Source organism: Lagopus leucura, unplaced genomic scaffold (genome assembly GCF_019238085.1).
Source record: "Lagopus leucura isolate 7727_CA_CO unplaced genomic scaffold, USGS_WTPT01 Super-Scaffold_100016, whole genome shotgun sequence".
NCBI classification, from domain to species: Eukaryota; Metazoa; Chordata; class Aves; order Galliformes; family Phasianidae; genus Lagopus; species Lagopus leucura.
The window spans coordinates 3,157,554-3,177,536 of NW_024962270.1; the positions used below are offsets into that span (position 1 = coordinate 3,157,554).

Here is a 19,983-nt window from a genome sequence, read left to right on the forward strand (position 1 = left end):
CTGTCACGTGGGACCTGCTGCAAAGCCCTGCGTTTCTGTGGGTTTGTTGTGGGTATTGCTGCAGGAAACAAAGAGGTAAAACACCCAACTATCTGCCAGCACACAGGACATAAACAACATCTGCTCTGTGTGGCTGCTGATCATTAAAAATAATAATCAGGAGATATTCAAGAGATTATTATTTTTTATCCTTCTGTACGCGATGCAGATAAAATCCCAGCCCTGTCTGAGCTAAGCCAAATTCTGCCCCACGCCTTTTCCATAGCCACTGTGCTTCCTCAGCCCTTCCATACTTCTGAATTTCAAAGCCAGGGCTATGCTGAAGAAACATACGAGATGTGGTGAATCTGTGGTACGCTTCCCTCTTTTTGTTGAGCCCACAAACAAAATTTTTTGGGAAAGCTCTGCAAACCTCATTCCTGGTGGTTTTCCTGCATAGGCTGAAAATAACCCCCTGAATCACTCCGTGGGTTTTAGCATGGGGGTTTAGCAGGAGGCTCCTGGCTGAGCACAGGAGTGAGATCTGGCTGCAGGCAGCAGCAGCTCCCTGCACCTTGCACCACTGCCTTTTCAGATGCTGCTCCTTAAAATCTGAGGATTTATGAGGGATGAAAGCATGTTTACAGCAAAACCAAAAATCCTCTCTTCTCATTTTGTCTTCCTAACTACAACTACCTGAAGCAAGATGAACTCTGAAAGCAGGCATGGTGCTGAGCTTCTGTAAATACAATTTCTAAAGCAAAACCCTACTGGAATACCTTGTACTGCAGTGACAATTCTCTAACATACTGTACTTTGGGATCAGTCTGATTTGTCTGTACTCCTTACTAAGAGCTATTTTTTTTGCAAGAAGGGAAAATGCAAAGAACCTGTTCAATGCAATCATTTTGCATTCCCATCTATGTCCTGCAGCACTCATTGTAAACAGGCTTTTACTGTGCCTCAGATGAGAGATCTGCACTGCAGCAACTCAGCATTTATACAGCAGAGGCACAGCAGTCATTCTGTATTCAGCAGCACATGAAAAGTCATGAATATTCAAACTGAAGCTATCTAAATGCACAATTAATCTGTTTTCCCTCAATTCACACACCCCAGTGATCAGACAGCCTGCAGGTGAGAGCACAGGAGCCTGCTATTATTGGTCTGTGCTGCACAAGATTCAATTACAAACGTATTTGAAAATACATGCATTTTGCTACATGGCTGGAGGAGCTCAGAAGTTTAACCATAGAGCTGAGCAGTTATTTCATCAATAATACCTTTAGGCACCTGCTGCCTGAAAGGCTGCACCCAGGTATATATGTGGAAAGGGGTGGGGGAAATTGGAAGCATCTGAGGTCTCACAGGGGGTCAGGAATACCCCCAAATTGCAACCAAGGAAGGAGAGAAATATACCAGCACAAGAGATGAAGACCATCTCTCCTTACACAGTGCAATCCATGGCAATGTGGAGGTAATTGTGAGAACAGAGTTTTCAGCTCTCATGTTCTGAAATGAGGATTTGGCTTTTGGGACATTTATCCACCTACAGAAGCTGAGGAACTGCCTGCCTGAGCTGGACTTCAGCAGCATTCACTTCCTGTAAATGAACAGATCTCTTTTCTTCCCAAAGCTAGATTTCCCCATCCATTACATGCTCCAGGAAGTGCTTGGCTCACACTGCTCAGCTCAGAGCTAACACAATGAATGCTCTTGCCAGACCTGCAGCTTGCTTTTACCTGTGGATTAAGAGTTCCATCTGCAGTTTGTTTTTTCTTTACACAGACAGAAGTGCAATTTGCTGGACTAGATACCATTAAAGAGCATGAACAGAAATAGACAATACATAGGACACTGCTCTGCTCTAACACAAAGCACTGGGGATATAAACAGCCGTTCTGCAGTTCCACAGCTACCCTGTTCCTCTCACAAGGCAGGTACGCCAGCTCAAACCACCCCGATGGACTGTGTCCTGCATCAACAAAGCTTAAAGTGCACTGAGGCCCACACAGCCCCTTGTGACTTACATATACAGCTGTGGATCTGAGGTCAGTGTGTCAATGTTGATGTGCTGCTCCAGGAGGCTGTAAGCCAGGATGGGGAGAGATGTGAAACAGATGTTGTACATGGTAAGGTAAGCAGCATCGTACAGTGGCTGAAAAGAAAGGGTAAAGTGAGTCAGAAATCCCATTTGAAAAGCCTTCCCAGAGACAGATTTGCAGTTTCCAGCCCTTGTCTCTGTACCCACCACATGGACTCATCCCTTTGTCACAGATGTGGGCCATGCTCTGTGCCTGTCTGGGCTCCAGCACGACCTCCACAACAACGTCATAAAACAGCCGTTACTGCAGCTTTTCTGTAGCTGCTCTTGTGCTGCTGTTTCTATTAATGCACTTGATGTCTCCTGTGACTTTCTAAAGACTTTTTTTTTCTTTTAAGAGGAACTATCGTTTTTTGTTGTTGTTGTTTTTTTTTTTTTTTTTTAAATAAAAAAGTGGTTTTGCTGAGACAGGCAGAGAACAAACTCTTACGCTTTTAAGACCAAGCAGACAGAGAAGAACAGAAGCAAATGCCACAGCTACTGTCTCCAAGCACCTAAGCCCATCTGTCAGAGGTCTGTCCGTCTGACACTCATCTGGACTAAGTGATGACACTCATCATGTGTCTTATTTAAAGGATGTTACAAAAGAACAAATTGTTCTTCTTTTTGAAAGACACTTTTAGTACAGGGAAATGCAACTGACGAGAGAAGATCAGGAAGTCTTTGAAAGACTTTCCAGAGTATAAGTAGGAAAATTAGGTGCTGGCAAACCAGCTATGACACCTCCCTGATACCTTGGGAAGGTCTCCATTCATGTTTAAGCAACAAAAATGGGTCATGGATGGGAAAGGAAAGGAAATTTATTTGTTTGTTTTTAATTGCAAGTCTCAAAAACAAGGTACTGAGCAAGGAGGTCAATTCCTACTGTCATCCAAAGAAAGACGAGGAGGTGGAGGGATGACCAAAAGTCAAGCTTCTGCTAGGAAGCCTTGCTGTGTAACTGGCTTTTTATCCTGCCTTTTTAGACACATTACTGAAAGTTACCTGCTGTGAGAATCCACAGAAGAACTGGTATAAAAATTGTGGTAAAATGAAGCAAAGGTTCTAGAGAAATGAAAAAAGAAAGGTTAGCAGGGAAGCATTCATGAGTTTAGTGAATGCTTGACTTCTCACTCTAGATCCAATAATTTTTCCCATTTTCAGACAGTATTATCTGATACTGTACTATCAGATAAAGCAGGACACTGTTTTCTACCAAGCTCTACGCTGTTCCAGTAAGCTTGTAGCATCAGCAGAAGACAAGGGGAGAAAGTCACACTCTCACATTCCCCTACATATAGGGCTTTCAACTAGCAGGCACATGGGAGACACACACCCACCCTAGATGAACAGAACAGTGTCCTATACATCATATTTCCATTTTACACTATGTCTATCATCAGAGAAACCCACGGTGAAAACAAAAGTAATGAGCTGAACACACATCCTTACCTTATAGAAGAAATACTGTACAAGGTGTGCTATTCTCACATAATATAAATGCCCATGTGCTAGTAGCAATTTTCTTAAGTGTTTAAACTTTGGAACAGCGTAGTCACTGTTTCTTGCAGCCTGACGTCCTTCTTTGCCTTTTATACCTGGAGACAAAAGCAAGGCAAGGACTGAAATTTATACTGATGCTACTTGTGAAATTTGGTCACATAATTGAATGCTTCAGGCCATGACAAAGGCTGTATTTCCTTTGTGGTTTTTTAAGACTTTCACACTTCAGACATGTCCGTGTCACCCTGTGTACCCAGCCACTGGGACTGACCCTGGGAGCCACTGGGAGAGCAACGTTAAAGCTCTGCAAGACTTGGTGTGGCCTTGGCTCTGTGACAATCAGACCCTCCTCTGGAGTTTTTAACCTGAACTTAGGTTGCTAACTGAGTTCTTATGTAGGAGCATGTGGTGACGAGCATCTCAGATAAACCTGATAAAAGATAAGGTTTCCCCCAGGCCTGCCCACATCTAGCAGTGTGGTTATTACACTGCAGAAGCTCAGCCTCCCAAGAGATCCCCCTCAGAGCAAAGCGCAAGAAAACCAGTTTTGTTCACTCAAAAACCACATCCAAATTAACTACAGTGAAGGATTCTATTCATTAGAGGCTAACATGCCATTTCTAACAGTCAGAAATAAAGAGGGTGGTTAGAAAAGAAAGGACATCCCTCCCTCTTCAGTGGTACTTGAAAAACTGTCAGTACTTCCACAATCTCTGACAACAATCTGCAGAAATTTAGATATGAAATTCAGCAGTTTTCCAGCCTGATATCAGGCATCTGGGCAGGGCAGGCACAGCACAGCCCAGCATCAGCCCTACGAAGATGCACATGTTGCAGCTGCAATCAGAGCTGCCAGGCTCCTGCAGTACTTGGGTAAAGGACAAATGCCTGCTTCAGCTCAGCTGAGATGAGTAGGTGCAATCCCACCAAAACTCTCAGCACTGAATTTAATAGCGAAGCAAAGGTCAGAGGAAGTTACCAGTTTCATTTAAGATAGACTCAACTTTTGTCTGCACAGAAGACAGCAGAAAAACCCCACTGTTTCACCAAAGGGAACTAAAGTGTAAGAAGCAATCTGCAGTAAACCACATGGTAAAGACAAAGAGCACGTGCCTATCAAAGGGCAGCAGCCTACCCTGATCCCAAGCACTGATCTGGACCAAAAGCCCTCTGAAAGCAGCAGGTGACTTCCCCAGTCTACCAAGTGGGATTGGTTCAGTCACATGTGATCAGTTACAACGGTGAACGTAAGCAACACAGCCTGACAGAAGCCCCAGGTATCAGATGGGTGTATCAGGAGTCTTACCTATTCCAACATGTGCTTCCAAAATCATACTAACATCATTGGCACCGTCCCCTACCGATAGTGTTATCGGGCTCCCTTTTGTGTTCTTCACCATGCGCACAATCTAAAGATTTAAAACAGGATAGCAGCACAAACCAAAAGTTCAGTAGAAAATAAACAAAAAAAACCCACGCTGAAAAATACTCCACCTCCAGAGACTTCTGCAACTCCCCAGATACTCCTGAACAAGTAACCTAGCTCTGTGGCAACGAAATAAGAGTTCAGATTAATCAACACCCTCACTATTTCCTTTGCAAGCATCAACCAGAGGAAAAGCCAAGACTCAGCTTCACAGGGCTGAAGGACAGCATTTAGAAACAAATTACTCCCAGCAGTAGCCTCTCCTTGCCCCCTCTCAGACCCTGCTCTCTCACAGAGATGTGGCCTCTCACGCATTTCACGTGGAAGACAATCATACCCTGGAACAGGGCTAAAAATGCATTGTTTAATCATCCTTTATCATCAGCTGGTGTGAGGAAGTCATGGACTACAGAGTTGGAAAGGGAAGAAAAAGAACAAATGGGTTTTGTTTATTCCTAATTGGGTTGGGCTTGTGGCTTCCTGCAAGCATATTTAAGAAAGGTTTTATATTCATAATTGAAAGACTGGTGTGTTTCCATAACGCTCTGAAGTTCAGACAAGGCTAATATATAGCCTGGGGAAGTCCTAGCTGATCAAGATGAGTAAGCTTTATTTAAAGCAGCACTGCAGGAAACGTAGCCTCACACCGTTATACAGAAATAATCAGTGGTTACATCTATCAGCTACTACCAAAGAAACGTTGTTAATGAAAGGGCTACAACTTGAAGGGTTTTTTTTACTACCCCAAAAGTCTTCCTACTTCATCTTCCTGGCAAATCTGTAACTCAGACAGTTCTAGCAAGACTGCTGCATTTTGAGTTTGTGACTTCCTGTGCCAGGCCTTGTTTCCTGCTCCCTGGGGAACAACAACACCCCTCCAGGAGCCTTTTGCTCCACTTTGACATCTACTGCCCAGTGAGGGCAGCTGACCCCCAACAACAAGAAGCCAGATAAGGCGTGATTTGCAAAGTTGTCTCACTACAGGTTTTGAAGCCCACCTACAGATCAGGTCAAGTCCATCCTACGGAGTAGAGGTGTGTTATATCACTTAATGACATGCTTCAGTTAGTGGGGGAAAAAAAAAAGAAAAGGAAATACCTGTGCTTTCTGCAGAGGAGCCATTCGGCAGCACAGAACTGCAGTACATTTCAGGCAGATTTGTAGAAATATGTTTTTGTAATGACTAGAACTGGAATCCTGAGAAGGATTGAGTATCAGCGACAGCGTTGAGCCGTCTATAATCAAGCCGTATTCTTGACTCAGTGTCCAGCTTCTGGGGCACAACGAGGAACAGATTTGGAAGAAAAAAAAATCAGTTACTTTAAGAAGTCAATCTAGCTGCTTATATCATCTCAGTGGAAAAGGAACTACTCGTGTAGTAATCTTTCCCTCATCCTTTCTGGGGGGCTTAGGCACCATAAAAAGCCTGGATTTAGAACGCGTCCTTCACTAAGGGAGCTGCATAATTAAGTTCAAAGCTAGCTAACACTAGAGATAATGAGGCAAAGAAGCAAAGCAAAGGAGACAGCAAGCAGCGTGTTTCCTAACAGACACAGGCTTGGATCTCACCACTCACCTCTTCAGGCTACCCCGGGGTTTGGGAACATCCTGGATCAGCCTTTTGTGGTAGTCCATCAGCAGCTCGTGCAGCCGGTCCTCCTTCCTCTCACACTCACCCACCACCCTGGCTGTCAGCTCCAGCAGCTCGGTGCTGGTCTGGAAGAGCCTGCAAGCATAGCAGGTGGACTTGGCAGTCTCCATCTTGTCCCCTGTCAGTACCCACACCTTCATTCCAGCAGCATGCAGAGCTTCGATCGTCTCCGCTGACTGTTCCTGCAGCCTGAGTGCAAAGAGAAAAAAAGATATCACTGCTCAGGCTGGCTTTGGATGCAAGGCAGGCTCTGAGCAGCTCCACGCTACTGTGGTGGCACGTCATTGATTCCCCAGCCTCTGTCATCCCAACAACGCTCCACATCCCCAGACCAGTAGTTCACCAGGCAGGGAGTCACAAAGCTGGGCTGATGGACTCTCAGCACTGCATGTGTCCTGGCCACCAGGCCACCTTCACACCCAGAGCTAGCACACAGCCCTGCAAGCAGAAGCACCACCACGCTACTGGACAGAAGCAGGATGACCCTGGAGCAGCTCTACATTACGTGCACAACACAAGAGTGTTGTGATAAAAGAGACCCTCAGAGAAGGCTTCCCTGCAGGCCCGAGGCAGGAACCTCAGAAACATGTTTCTGAGATACAGCACTCCATGGGTGTAAAGAGGCTTAGCCAACACTGCCTCTTAATCCACAAAGCCCCCTGAGGCATCCTTATTTTGCAGGTAGGGAATGTAAGCTAGAGAAAAGTTAATTGATTGTCCCCACGCTGAAGAGACTACTGCCACAGGAATAAGGATTAGAGCTCAGCAATCCCACTTTTTTACATGCAGACAAAAATCACTGCATTATACTACAAGACCCAAGAGCCAAGAATAAGAGGTTAATTTACACATGCACTTACTGTAACAGCACACAAAACTGAATTTGTTTTGATATGTAAATTGATGCTGCATGCGTTCATTCATTTTGTAGAAGTGTGAGTACTTCTGTGGTTTCACTAATAAATCCTACTTCTTACAGTAGCTGATTTTTACGTAGCTAGGCACTAAGTAATGGGTTGTATCACAGAGTAATTGCCCTGGATGCTCCCAGCCTCTGCCCTGCTGCTCAGCTCTCACAGGGAGGCTCCAAGTTTTCTCCCACTGCTCCCAGGCTGTCCCCTAACCAAGGGAATGCCAACCCAGGCTGAAAAGGAATCTCACCACGGCTCACACCAAGAAAGCAAGGGGCCACCACAACACAAGGTTGTGGAGAAACCATGGGTACCAACGTGCTTGATCTGTGTGCTGGTGTCTGTTTACCTGTCTTCTACAGCAGTCGCCCCAATCAAGTGCATGTCTGCTTCTGTGTCTTCAAAAACCTGTGCCATCTTTTCTTCCCTGTCCTGCAGAGCCATCTTTGCTTCATTAAGCTGCCGGTCAATCCTGTCATACTCCTTCTGAGTTAGTTCCTTGAATGCCACACAAAGTGTTCGGTAGCCATCCTTGTAGGGGTGGAAAAAGAAGCAGACAGCTGCCCTTAAAGCCTGTTTTGTGCAGCTCCCCACATTAGGATCAGCACTTCTCCTGTCAGCAATTTGTCAGTACTGAACCTGACCATAACAACAGTTGGCTTAAGTCAGATGACAACATCTGTGTTCACACAGGAACTTCTTCACATCAGAGCACACACGCATGCATGTAGCACAGCAGACAGAAGCCAAGGGCAGGGCCAGAGTGGAGACCCTACACCCAGCTGGGACAACTGAGTGCCCCACACTTAGAGCCAAGCAAAAGGCATCTCACCACACCACCACCACTGCCAGATTGGCCTCCCAGGACAGGCTTCTCTTGCACCTTCTCATGCATATCACAACTGACACAAAGATTCCTCCCACCAGAGCAAACACTATGCTTTTGTTAGTGCTATTTTTAACTTGCTCGGGAGATGCTGGGACACAACTGCAATCAAACCCATATAAGTATATCAAAAGTCAAATAAACATGGAAGTCAAAGAAACAAAAAAGGAAAGAAACCAGGCTTCAAAACAATAAGGAGTGACACTTGGATTTTCAGTAGTTCCCTCCAAAGCGAGGTCACATCCTATTTTTGGCATAAAACTTCCCTGAGCACAGAGCCAGCCATATCCCCACTGCGTGCTCACCATAGCATTGCGGTCCACGTGGACTTTAGTTTGTTGGATTTCCTCTTGCTGCACTCTTGGAAAAACGGAGGAGTCTGCTCCTTTACAGAAGAGAAGCAGCTTTCCTAAAAGCAAAGTTACAAATACTTTATAGCATCCAAAAGCCATAGAAAGGCTTAATGGACGTTGGCGTCAACACCAGCAAAAGATACAGAGGGAAAAGTATGGCAGAACGAAAGGAAGAACTTCTAGAAGCAACCCAAAAGTGGTCTGACACCTAGACAAAAGATTCTTTGATATTGGGCTGGACTACTGAGCGTCACTACCTGTCCCTGAGCAAGCTTTCTGCAAAAGGCTGGACAAAATGTGTTAATGTATCTAGACAGCTCAGAAAACCCAGCAGCCTCAGTTCTCTGGGTTGCAGCTCATGACATTACATACACTCGCGGTAAGAAGAAAGAAGGTGTGTTCATATTTGTGCAGTTAGCTGTACCTGAGGTGGTTCTCACAATGACACTCATACGGCGACGGACAGGGTCAAAGTTCAGCGTATGGAGAAGCTGATACCTTTAAAAAGGAGAAAAACTGAGCTTAGGCTGAGTGCAAGGAACATAGCTCGTCAGGACAGCTCCACACTGACTATCCAGAGAAGTGAAACTTGCTTGGGGGGCAAACAGTAGGGGAGTACTGGAGTTAGGCAATTCACTCCCAGCTTTTTGCATGCACGTGGATGTCACAGGAGCTGTGAGCATAGGGTAAAACCAAATCATTTTCCATCTGGGAGGGGCAATGGGAGCCATATCACACTGCTTAGGTTGTGCCCTGCTTGAAGGCGCAGCTGCTACCCATAAGGCTCTGGGAAAGGAAGGAGACTGCAAGGACAGGACACACTCAAGGGACCTGAAGGCTTCCCCAGGACTGACAGCAGCCCCATGCAAGCAAGCCCTTCAGCCTGCTCACTGCACAAAGGAGCAGGGGCTGTGCAGGTCGGTAACTGGTCTGACAGCCTTTGCTGAGAAGTTTTGACCTTGCCTGGTTTACCACATTGATTGATCTTAATTACCCACGTGTGAGACAAAGCTGAACAGAGTCCACTCAGCCCCTGGCAGCAATATTCCTAGCAGGCCCTGTGGCACTTACATTTCAGTTTCATTCTTTTGGTTTCGGATTTTCATGAAATCATTTTCGAGTCCTAGAAAAGTGAAACCATACCTGTCAATAAACAAGAGGACAGAACAATATTGAGAGCACCCATTGGCGTGTGTTACACATTAACAGAGTTCTCATTTCAAGACCTGTATTGCTGAGGAGAGGTAAGAAGTTACCAAGCCCGAGCTAGAAGGCTTGGGCAGCTGCTTGCAGAGCCAGCTCTGACATGCTGTTATCACTCTCATATGACATGGGGAGCTGGACATCAGAATTGCAAGAGTGCCAGGAGGCTCCACACATGGTCCCTGTGTTTCCAGCAGATTTACAAGAAACAAAACAAAACGCATCACCATCAGATTCTTACTTTTCAGCGCCTTTCACCAAAGCGATTTCATCTGGGGAAGAGGAGATGTAGGTGTTTTTGCACTCAGGATGTCCTATCAGCCCGTCCACCTGGTCTGCTTGTTTGATCCGAACGGTGTGGCACAGGCAGAGGGCTCGCAGGAACAGCTCCTCTCGGCTCTAGGCATGGAGAAAAGGCCCATGACCAGCTCTGTGCCATGCATGCCATCCCCTCTGAGCAGCTGGTGACCCCTGCTGTGTGTATGTATTTCAAAACACAAAAAATCCAGTGCCCTCCCCACAACACTTCAGCAGTAATAGATCATGTACTGACCCCTAGCCTGGAGCCACCAACAAAACACATCGAGACGCAGATTTCTCACCTTTTCTGCTTTGCCATAGCATTTTAGGGGTCCGTCAGTCTGAGAATAGCCATCAACCTCCGAAATGCAGTCCTTGTACTTGTGCCCATCTATACAGCACTCAATGAACTCCATGCTGTTCTCCGTCAGTGTCCCCGTTTTGTCAGTGAAGACAAACTCCACCTAGAAGAGAGCAGACAAGAACAGACACCCACCTCACTGCACTGCTGCAACCATCATTGCAGCAAGGCCACGTGTGGAAGCAGCCCTCCAAAAACTGCAAGGCTGGGGCATTTTGGTATATCTGTGCCAGCCCTTTGCTGCTTTCCTAACCTGGTCCTCAGAAACGTGCAGGTGCCCTGTGTGGGCACCATTGGGCATCTTACCACTTCCCTCATCCTTCATCTTTCCATCTGTTGCACAGCTGTCAGGAGGCATCTCCCAAAGACTTCTAAAACTTCCTTCAAGGCCCTTTGTTCTCCTTCATTCTACTTCTTGTCTGCTTTGCTCCGGCTCCCAGTGCTCATACAGCTGCTGCTGAAGGTCTGTTGTCTCCCCTGTGGGATTTCCTCCTTGGTGCTATATTATGTACACGTGTAATTGCTACTCCAAACTGGTAGTAATTTTAAAATAAGAAGCAGGAGGCACTGTACATATCCCACACTCAGAAAGAGAAGCTATAACTGCTCCAGCAAAGCCAGCAGCAGCATGGCTGCACATGCACTGCATGCCCAGAGAGATGACTGGGTAGGCATGTTTGCTAATCCTTGAAGAGACAGAGAATTTTTAATTTTTAATTGAAGCGGTGAAAGCAAACCATCCTGACACACTAAGTGCTGTGCCTGATATTCCCCAGTATGGAAACAATTGGCATGACCCAGTTCCTCCTCCTTCATACACTATTTATAACCTCACCCACTTCGTGCCGCGAGCGGAATCACATTAAATGGAAAGTGCCACCAGTCCGGCCAAAGCCTTGTACTGCTGGGACAGCAGGGGCTGCCATACCAAGGCTTGTTATCAGGGAGAATGTTACTCCAGCAGCAGTGGCCCATGAGTTGCTTTTCACAGCTATCAAGAGCTCTGAAACATACAGCTGCGCAGAAACCACCACCAGAAGCACCAACCACCAGAGCAGGAGGGGACAGTAACAGTGTGCGTGCTGCTGGTTACAGCAGAGTCTTCTGCCTCTCCTCCTGCGCTGCTGCTCCCCTGCCAACACGGGGATGTCTCTTAAAGCAGATGCAAACAGAATCTGTTCTGACCTGTCCGAGCTCCTCGTTGAGGTCTGAGGTGTTCACCAACGCTCCTTCTTTTATTTCTTCATCGTACATCTCTTTGTCCCAAGAGATGAAGAAGGAGCCCAAGAACTTCTGCATCTCTACTGTAACATACATGGAAACTGGGATAATAAAATTGAAGAGGACCATAAAGGACAAGAAGTCTGTGAACATCCGCAACACCTGCAATGGAAAGACAAGAGGAAGATGCAGTCTGTGCTTGTCAGGCATAACTCAGGGAGACAGCATTTCTTTAAATGTTAAACAGAAAAAAGCCCTCTGAAAATAACTGAATACAGTTAAGACTGAACTTTCCTATGATGTAGAAAATCTCCTTGCCATTTGCAGATATATGAGAGTATAACAGAAGAGTGCACAGAGCTGTTTCCAAGTGATCAAATCTACGTTTTATCCAGGTACATACATTCATTTTCAGAATATACTGCTACAAGCTGATTCTCATCTCAGGTATCTGCAGCAAGTGGCTTGAAAACAGTCAAGCACTGATTCTGTGACATCCCTGAAGTCCTACTCAACCATCAACTACATCAGCTGATTCCCACCCACTTGCATTCACTCTTTCAGGCTTGGCTGCATGCGTCTCGGCAAGTTTAAGAACCTGGCTGACATGGCCTCAATTTAAGTTTATCTACTCGAAGCTGAAAGATAGCTCAAGTTCAGATAAGGATCCAGGTTAAATCAGCTGCTGCATTTATGTAATATCTCTGTGCGGTGGAAACGATGTTATCCTCCTGCTGTCAGTAGCCTGCATGCATCCGCCTGCCCCCAGGTTGATGGAGACAGCAGCGTGCGAGGGGGGTTAGTGCAAGCCTTGCTAAGAGCTTCACTGCACACAAGCAAGAGGAGCAGGTAGTAATCAAGGCAGGAGACAAACACAAACAGGAGAGACTGCAGCAAGTGACAGCGCTTCCGAAGAGCAAGCAGGCATCACAGGACTGGCAGCAGACGTGATCAGATTAAATATAACTGTCAGAACAAATACAGCTGGAGGAGGTGCTGAAATACAAATCCATTTACCTTGAATGTCTCTCTCTCTTTTTTAGTCTTTTCATTGTACCAAGGCTCATCGTTAAATGGATTACTCTGCCAGACATATTTCAGAGTCGTGCACACAGTAGCTTTGCTCAATAGGATGCATAAGTACACTATCAAGAAAGCGTTGATAGATCTGAAAAATAGGTTTATTTTTAAAATTCTTGCAACTACTTCCACATAGAAAAATCACGCAAATAAGCAGGAACAAGCCTTCCTTACTTTTCAGAAGTAAGAACTACAGAACAAGTGCTTTGGACAGTGCTAATATTCAGGGTCAGTTCGTATAAGTTAATATTTCCTACCTTTTTTTGTTTTAAGAAAAAAGCTACTAAATGACACAGCTACTTGAAAGATTTGCTTAATCAAATACCCAGATTGCACAGAAAATCAGAAAGCATCTGAAACAACAGGCGGCAGATTAGGGGATTATTTCTGTGCAAATCACCCGTGAAGAAAGCCACAGCTTTTACCAGTTTTCGCCTGCTGTACTCACTTTTCCACAGCAGAGCGTTTCTGAGATTTCCCTTGGTAGTTCAAAGCCATTTTTGTTTCCATTCCAGTGTAGACTGCCACTCCTGCAGAGGATTAAAGCAGAACTCATCAGGGACTCACAACCCATAAGGGACCCAGCTTTCACCGAGCCATCAAGGGCATCAGTGTTTACATGGAACTTGATCCCCAGTTCTAGAAATTGGCATTACCCAGGGGCTGCAGAAAGCTCAGTGCCTGCTAAGTAACCTTAGTTACACGTGTCCCTGAGCACTGACCAGGAGCTGAAGGATTGTGCACAATTAGAAAAAAGATCAGTCTTCTCTAACAGCCTTCATCCTAAATTACCGGTGTCTAGACCTGTGACTCTGGCACAAGCATTTAACAGAGGAGCTGCAAACAGCTTCCTGCTTCTGTAACCCAGACACAAAGAACAGCTTGCTTAGGTGCATTAACACAACCTGCAGTTAATAAGCAGCACCTCTGCATTTCACCCCCAAACTTTGCACTCAACATAGCTCTGCTGGAGTACAAAAACAACTGCAGAGCCCTGCAGATAAGTACTTTTCCTCCCTAGATTTCATGATAAATAATGACAAATGTAGTTGCTCATCTGATCCATTTACATAATCATAATTTTTAAGAACTGTTCACCATAAATCTTCTTGGTATTTTTGAGGGTAGCACCTTTCAGCAACAAGTTTTCAGGACCCAAAGACCTAAAAATAAAAGGTTATAATAGAATGTCACTCAAAGTTCTTTACAGTTTAAATCCTAGGGATGAATTATAAAGTTAAACCGATGATTTTTAGGAGTTGATCACTTCATTTAAGCTTTCAATTGGACGCCGCATGACTTTGCCTGTTTTTCCTTTTACATGCTTTTATTTCCATTTCATTTCACACAAGTTATCCTCAGTGCTCAAAGTTCCAAATTTAATGGTGGATTCTCAGTGAAGTTTTGGAAGGATAAGTGCCAAATGTTCAGATCTAACAAGTCCTGGTACTTACATAAAAACGGTTTTAAAAGCATTGAAAATGCCTTCAGCACAGTCAGTCAGCAGCACCACCATACAAGATGTAATTTTATTCCTCTTTGAATGTCCTACCCGTGACCCTCAGCTGCTTCCCTTTCTTCACCTAACAGGGCTCAGAACAACCAGTGAAGGAGACTGGAAATACCCCAGTCCACGTGCACACGTGTGGTGGCCCTGCATGCAGGAGCACTGGGATCCAGATCCCAGAAATGTGATGTAGATGTCTATTCAGATGCCCAGCATCTTTGAGGGGGGCAGTGAGAGCTGCAAGACTAACCTGGCTACAGGCTCTTGGTTGCTTCTGTACATGATGATCCTTCCAACAAATCTGTAATGAAAAAATACACGAGAATCCTGTATTACAAACACATGAATATTATAAATGAGTAATACAAATGCACTCAAGGGGCATCATCAGGAGATGGGAACAAACATGGAAATTCGTGCACCTGAGAGATGAAGGCTTTGGAAGGGCCAACGCACAGCCCACCCAGCCCAGGTGCCTCTGGCTGCCACCCCCAGCCTACTTGAATGAAGGAGTAAAACACACAGCAGCAAACCTCCCTCTCCAAGAGTTTAACAACCAAGTCTAATCCAGAAGCAGTTCAGCCAACACATTTCACTTGGAAGGTACCCCACTCGCTTTAGTGAACTATGACTTATTTCTGCTGATCACGCTGAGGCTTTGCAGGACAGGCAGCTCACTGGAGCAGTGAGGATGCACACACTCACTTGTAGAGGTCTGGCTGTGGCTGCTCACACTCGATCGTGGCTGTGAGGGAGTCTATGGCTTCATCCGTGCAGAGCACGGTGGTGTCCCGCACTGCGTAGTGAGTCTGGGAGGAGAAACACAAGAGGATCAGCTTAGTGGCAGCCTTGGGAACAGCTCAGGAGGGTCCCTCCTCACCCAGTACCCACTGCTCCCTAGCGTGCCCCTGGGATGCTCCTGGGTAAGGAGAGGGCAGCCCCAGTGCTGGGGAGCAGGCTGAGCGCTGGCAGCCCCAAAGCTATTTTTAGGTGCTGTGAAGCTCCATTGCTCACAATTAGCTAGGAACTGCACGAGGATCTGTGCACTGCCTGCAAACACTATTTATTTATAGGAGCTGCCGGAGCATCTGAACCACTGCAGGCTGTGCGACAGGCTGCCTTAATCCGTCTTCATCAACAAATTTATTAACGAGCCTCCTCGACTCATTTGTGTTCCTCTCATTGTGCACAGTGTAGCAGTTCCTCCCACGAGGCACACAGTCGTGATGCTATAAACACCCACCTGAATGCTGGTGATCTGCCTGGATTTTTGTACTGGAAGCACACACATTTCTGCTATAAATCACAGCTCCTGTGAAGCAGCCCAGAACTGTTCACACAATGCCCAATATCACATCAGGCCCCCGTGCCAAGCTTTGCATCCACTGCTCATGTCTCCATGGACACTGTGCAATTACTGAATGATGCTTCAAAGCAGCCTCCTAATCACTCCCACAATCTTTACATCCGCAGTCCCTCGGCCTATTTAGAAAACACATGCTCTTTGAGATAACATACAGCTGAAGATTCATGCTGCAAAGACAGAGCCCTGCCACAATCCATTTTATAACTGCTCCAGTTCCTAGGCATGTTTTCCATGACCTAACAGGCACCAAAGAAACACCCAACAGGTAGGCAACTGCTACCCGTGTGGAGGAGGTTTTGTGAGTACCTGCATGTGCTTCCCTCACCCCAGCTCTGCTGCACACCCTGGTTCCTAATCTTAGCTGTTTCCCCAAACAGCACTTGTTTTTCTACTCCCTCCTGCACCTTCCAACTCCGTCTCCACCTTAATTTTGTCAAGAAACAGGAGACAGCTCCCCTTCACCTACAGGAATCCACAAACTGAGAAAAATACAGTGCTTAATATAGAAATATAGCATTCTGCTTAGAAACTCAGGTTCTAAGAGCCAAGACTCTGAAAAGTTTAACTCTTGCATACAATACACCTGACACTAACAAGCAGTTGCCTATTTAACATGGATATCTGCTTTTGGGCTGACACCACTCCAAAGTTGTACTCCTCCTCACCAGTATAACCATTCAGTACATCAACACTGCGTCAGCTCACACACAAAATTATCAGCACCAATTAACAGCCACTAATTAAGAGGCGAGCTGGAGATCCCATACAGTCAGATCAACACTGCTATTCCCCAGTGTGCTGGAAAGCATCATGAAATTCCAAAGTAACTTCCATTCTTTGTACTGCAGTTGCTAATATCTGCCTAACTATTCAGCTGCGAACAAATTCTCATGTCTTGTGACCAACATGATTTTATTATTTCTTTCCCTTGGAGAGAGGGAGGAAAATAATGAAAGCAAACACACCAAAGAGGAGATTCACCTTGAGCAACACTAATATCAAATTTCACTTCTGATTCAGGGAAGAGGAAAGCAAACAAACAAAAAGCAACAAAAGAAAAGCACAAATAAAATCAAATAATAATTAAAAAAAAAAAAAATCAAAAAACCCAACCGAAAAAGAGAGGGAGTTTTCTGCTCACTGGTGAGAAATTCCCCCAATCAAACAAGACACAGTGCCTCAGAAAGTCCCAAATCACACCAAAATATGTCCATTAAATAACAGAAGTGCTGGCAGGTACCGAAAAGAGACTACAAACTCAAGCTGCTGCTTTACCTATATGCGTCAGATCTCAACACACGCAACAGGAGCAGGAAAGCAGTACACATTGCCTAGGGTGGACAACAATGCAGCTAAGCCTTATAATAATTTATTGACACTATTTAGCTACAGACATTTATTCTGATAAAGATGGAATCAATTTGGGGCAGTGCCAGCAGAAATGGTTGTTTAAGGAAACAAAGGAAAACAAACAATCCACAGAGCACTTGGCTGCTGACTCACTGGATGAACAGACGGAGGGAGGAGATGTTAAATATAGCCATAGCCGTGGGGACGGGTGCTGCAGGAGCATCCTCCAATTAATCATCACACACACACACACTCTGCACGAGCACTAGCTTCGGTTGCGTGCTGCCCATCCATCCCCATCACCTTGAAATTTGACTCGCCATCCAGACTCGCTGTAGTGACGTAACAGGTCCCATCAGTGCTACTTGAGGCCAAAAATATCAAGTCACAGGGGAAGGTCTCATCTGCTTTCACTTCTACTATGTCTCCAACCTGCAAGAAGAGAGACATTTCAATAAAAAAAAAAACCTCTCTGATATTATTAGATGCTTACAGATTTAGCTCCTCTCAAAGCCTAGAAGAAATCAGCTTGGCTAAAAGAGGAATCAGGGTGTTCAAGATCAAGATCAAAAGTCAAGATTACTTGGAGGATCAGCTCTCTGCCTGCTGAGAACACCAGCAGCCTGCCCCTTGCCATGCAGGTGCCCCAGGATCAGAGCCCACCCAGTGCCAAGGCAGCCTGCCCACGCAGCACCACTATTATTCAGTTCTCTGCTGAATCTTGATGAAGTCAGAGACTCTGCACTAATCTGAAGTGCAGGGTGATAAATTAACGTCAAAGCCGGTGTGCTTTCCTGGTGTCCTTGGGAGAGTTGGAAATAGAAGAGGACTGCCTGTCCCAGACAAATGCGGAACACTGACAGATCTGTCATTTGTCAGCACAGGCACAGCTTTTGCAAGACAGCTTCTCAAAAGCAGTCAAACAAAGGAAGCTTCACTTATTAACTGGGAAGGACTCTCAGAGCAGCTCACGCAAAAGTCAGAGAAACCTTGTGCAGCTCGGGGAGACCACAGTACATCCCTGCTGCAGGCATCAGTGTGTATCAGAGACCCCAGCGTCCTGTCTGGTGACAGCCACATCTGAATTGTCTGTTAATGGTTACCTTGATTTTTTCGCTCTCTTTCTGCACTTGCTTCGCATTTTCAATAATGAAGACATTACTCTTGTTCACTTCATTGTCAGCTCTGTGTCTCAACCAGTCTTCGTACCCCTAGGCACACAAATACAAGCAACAAAACCCATAATAGAGCAGTAAACTAATCAGATAGGATGCACTGGGAGGGAGAAAGAAGGAGAGAGGGGAAAAAAAGAAACGAGTAAGTTAAACAGTCCTCAGAACTCTTCATGCCTGACTAAACATCAACTAGAGTAGCTCAGACTGAATCAATTTATTTTAAAAACTTCATATGCATATTTGACAGATTCAGAACAGATTAAAATAACACACGAAAAATAATCTATATGCAGTGCATGCAACGAGCAGCTAAATTACTGTAACATGTTTCTATTATTCTCAGTGTTGGCAAGAACAGGCTGATAATATGAATAATATGCTTAGCACCCTGTGACTCCTTCCTATGGTAACGCAGGACAAGTCTTTTCTCTTCAGTCTTCACTAAAAGAATAAAACATTCATACATATTTTACTCTAGCTCTCCCTCTCTGGCCCCTGCAGAAGGAACTTATCTTATTATTTAGAGCTTCTGTGGAGGAAATTCAGAGTGGCACATTTGCATGTGATAGGAGAAAAGAGGTCTTTCAACACTACGAGAGGAAAGAGGACTACATGCTTTCAAGGCTAGCTGAGTTTGAACTGTCCCTTCTATTTACCAACAAGGCAGCAGAGCACTGGCTATATTTGGAGCGCATCTGTATACCCTGCGAAGGGTTCAAGAACATTTCTAAAAAGAGAAGAAAAACTCAAGTAAAGTCAGACCTAGAGAGGCAGCCACGATGCTTATCTCTGCTAACCAGCACAATTTGCTTTCAACAATACAGAGGTGGACGTTTTACACTGCCAAACAAGATACACCAATGTCCACATTCAGCATGCAGTCTCTTGAAAAGACCTTCTGAGAAGAGGTTCCCAAACTCTACCAGCCCCTGTTGGTTATTTACTCTGCCAGACATCCCAGAGAGCACGAGAACATGCCTACAGGAATGTTATCTTCTCCCAGTTACTGCTGGTACCTGTTTGATGGCTGTGACAGTGATCACGAAGAAGAGCGGAAGGCCGCTGGTTACCGGGCTGGTTGGGGTGTCCACTATCACCTGCGGACAGTAAGAGCAGACTGGTGACAACCTGCTTTGAGCAGCAGAATAAGCAAGAACTCTGGCCACAGTGCAGAACGGCGCTTGGTACACTTGGAGAGAACCAAGGTAGGGAAGGAGGACGGGGCAGAAGCAGCAACCATATGTGAAGAGCAAGGTGCCCTCATTTCTCACTGAAAATCAGGAAAAAAAACATTTCTCCTCTTCGGCAGTGAAGAGTAGGCATATCCAAACCCCAAATCATGGGCAGTTGCAAGCAGGAGGGCAGCACCAGTCCTCTTGAACCACTGACACCAAGATGCCAGAAGTGACACAAACCAGACTTATTTACTATGGAAATACATTGTGAAATGGAATACAAATGTCTAAATAAACCAGAAATGAACATTTTGCCTTTGGGCTCTGATGCTGAGTTCAGAGCATGATTTAAACACAGCACAGAGATCACATGAGGGTCAGTAGTTGGAGCCCCTGAGCTGAGCGCAGCGCTCCTGCTGGGCCTTGAGCCCCCAGGGAACAAAACCCAGCAGA

At 45.5% G+C, this 19,983-nt stretch overlaps 1 protein-coding gene across 6 annotated transcripts in view; it reads right to left on the minus strand.

Moving 5' to 3' along the window:
* Positions 1 to 19,983, minus strand: part of ATP11C (ATPase phospholipid transporting 11C) — a 41,415-nt gene that overhangs the window by 10,790 nt on the left and 10,642 nt on the right. For all 6 annotated transcript variants that reach the window (XM_042876334.1, XM_042876333.1, XM_042876339.1 and 3 more), the window contains exons 4-24: positions 19,372 to 19,452; positions 18,284 to 18,391; positions 17,484 to 17,612; positions 15,170 to 15,273; positions 14,715 to 14,765; positions 14,056 to 14,120; positions 13,406 to 13,487; positions 12,895 to 13,045; positions 11,842 to 12,039; positions 10,598 to 10,759; positions 10,237 to 10,394; positions 9,864 to 9,935; positions 9,217 to 9,290; positions 8,745 to 8,848; positions 7,903 to 8,084; positions 6,568 to 6,831; positions 6,090 to 6,264; positions 4,872 to 4,974; positions 3,515 to 3,660; positions 3,068 to 3,127; positions 2,010 to 2,137 (exon numbers count right to left, since the gene is read on the minus strand). In XM_042876334.1, the coding sequence (XP_042732268.1) occupies positions 2,010 to 2,137; positions 3,068 to 3,127; positions 3,515 to 3,660; positions 4,872 to 4,974; positions 6,090 to 6,264; positions 6,568 to 6,831; positions 7,903 to 8,084; positions 8,745 to 8,848; positions 9,217 to 9,290; positions 9,864 to 9,935; positions 10,237 to 10,394; positions 10,598 to 10,759; positions 11,842 to 12,039; positions 12,895 to 13,045; positions 13,406 to 13,487; positions 14,056 to 14,120; positions 14,715 to 14,765; positions 15,170 to 15,273; positions 17,484 to 17,612; positions 18,284 to 18,391; positions 19,372 to 19,452 (2,597 nt within the window). The remainder of the gene's footprint in view (positions 1 to 2,009; positions 2,138 to 3,067; positions 3,128 to 3,514; positions 3,661 to 4,871; positions 4,975 to 6,089; positions 6,265 to 6,567; positions 6,832 to 7,902; positions 8,085 to 8,744; positions 8,849 to 9,216; positions 9,291 to 9,863; positions 9,936 to 10,236; positions 10,395 to 10,597; positions 10,760 to 11,841; positions 12,040 to 12,894; positions 13,046 to 13,405; positions 13,488 to 14,055; positions 14,121 to 14,714; positions 14,766 to 15,169; positions 15,274 to 17,483; positions 17,613 to 18,283; positions 18,392 to 19,371; positions 19,453 to 19,983) is intronic.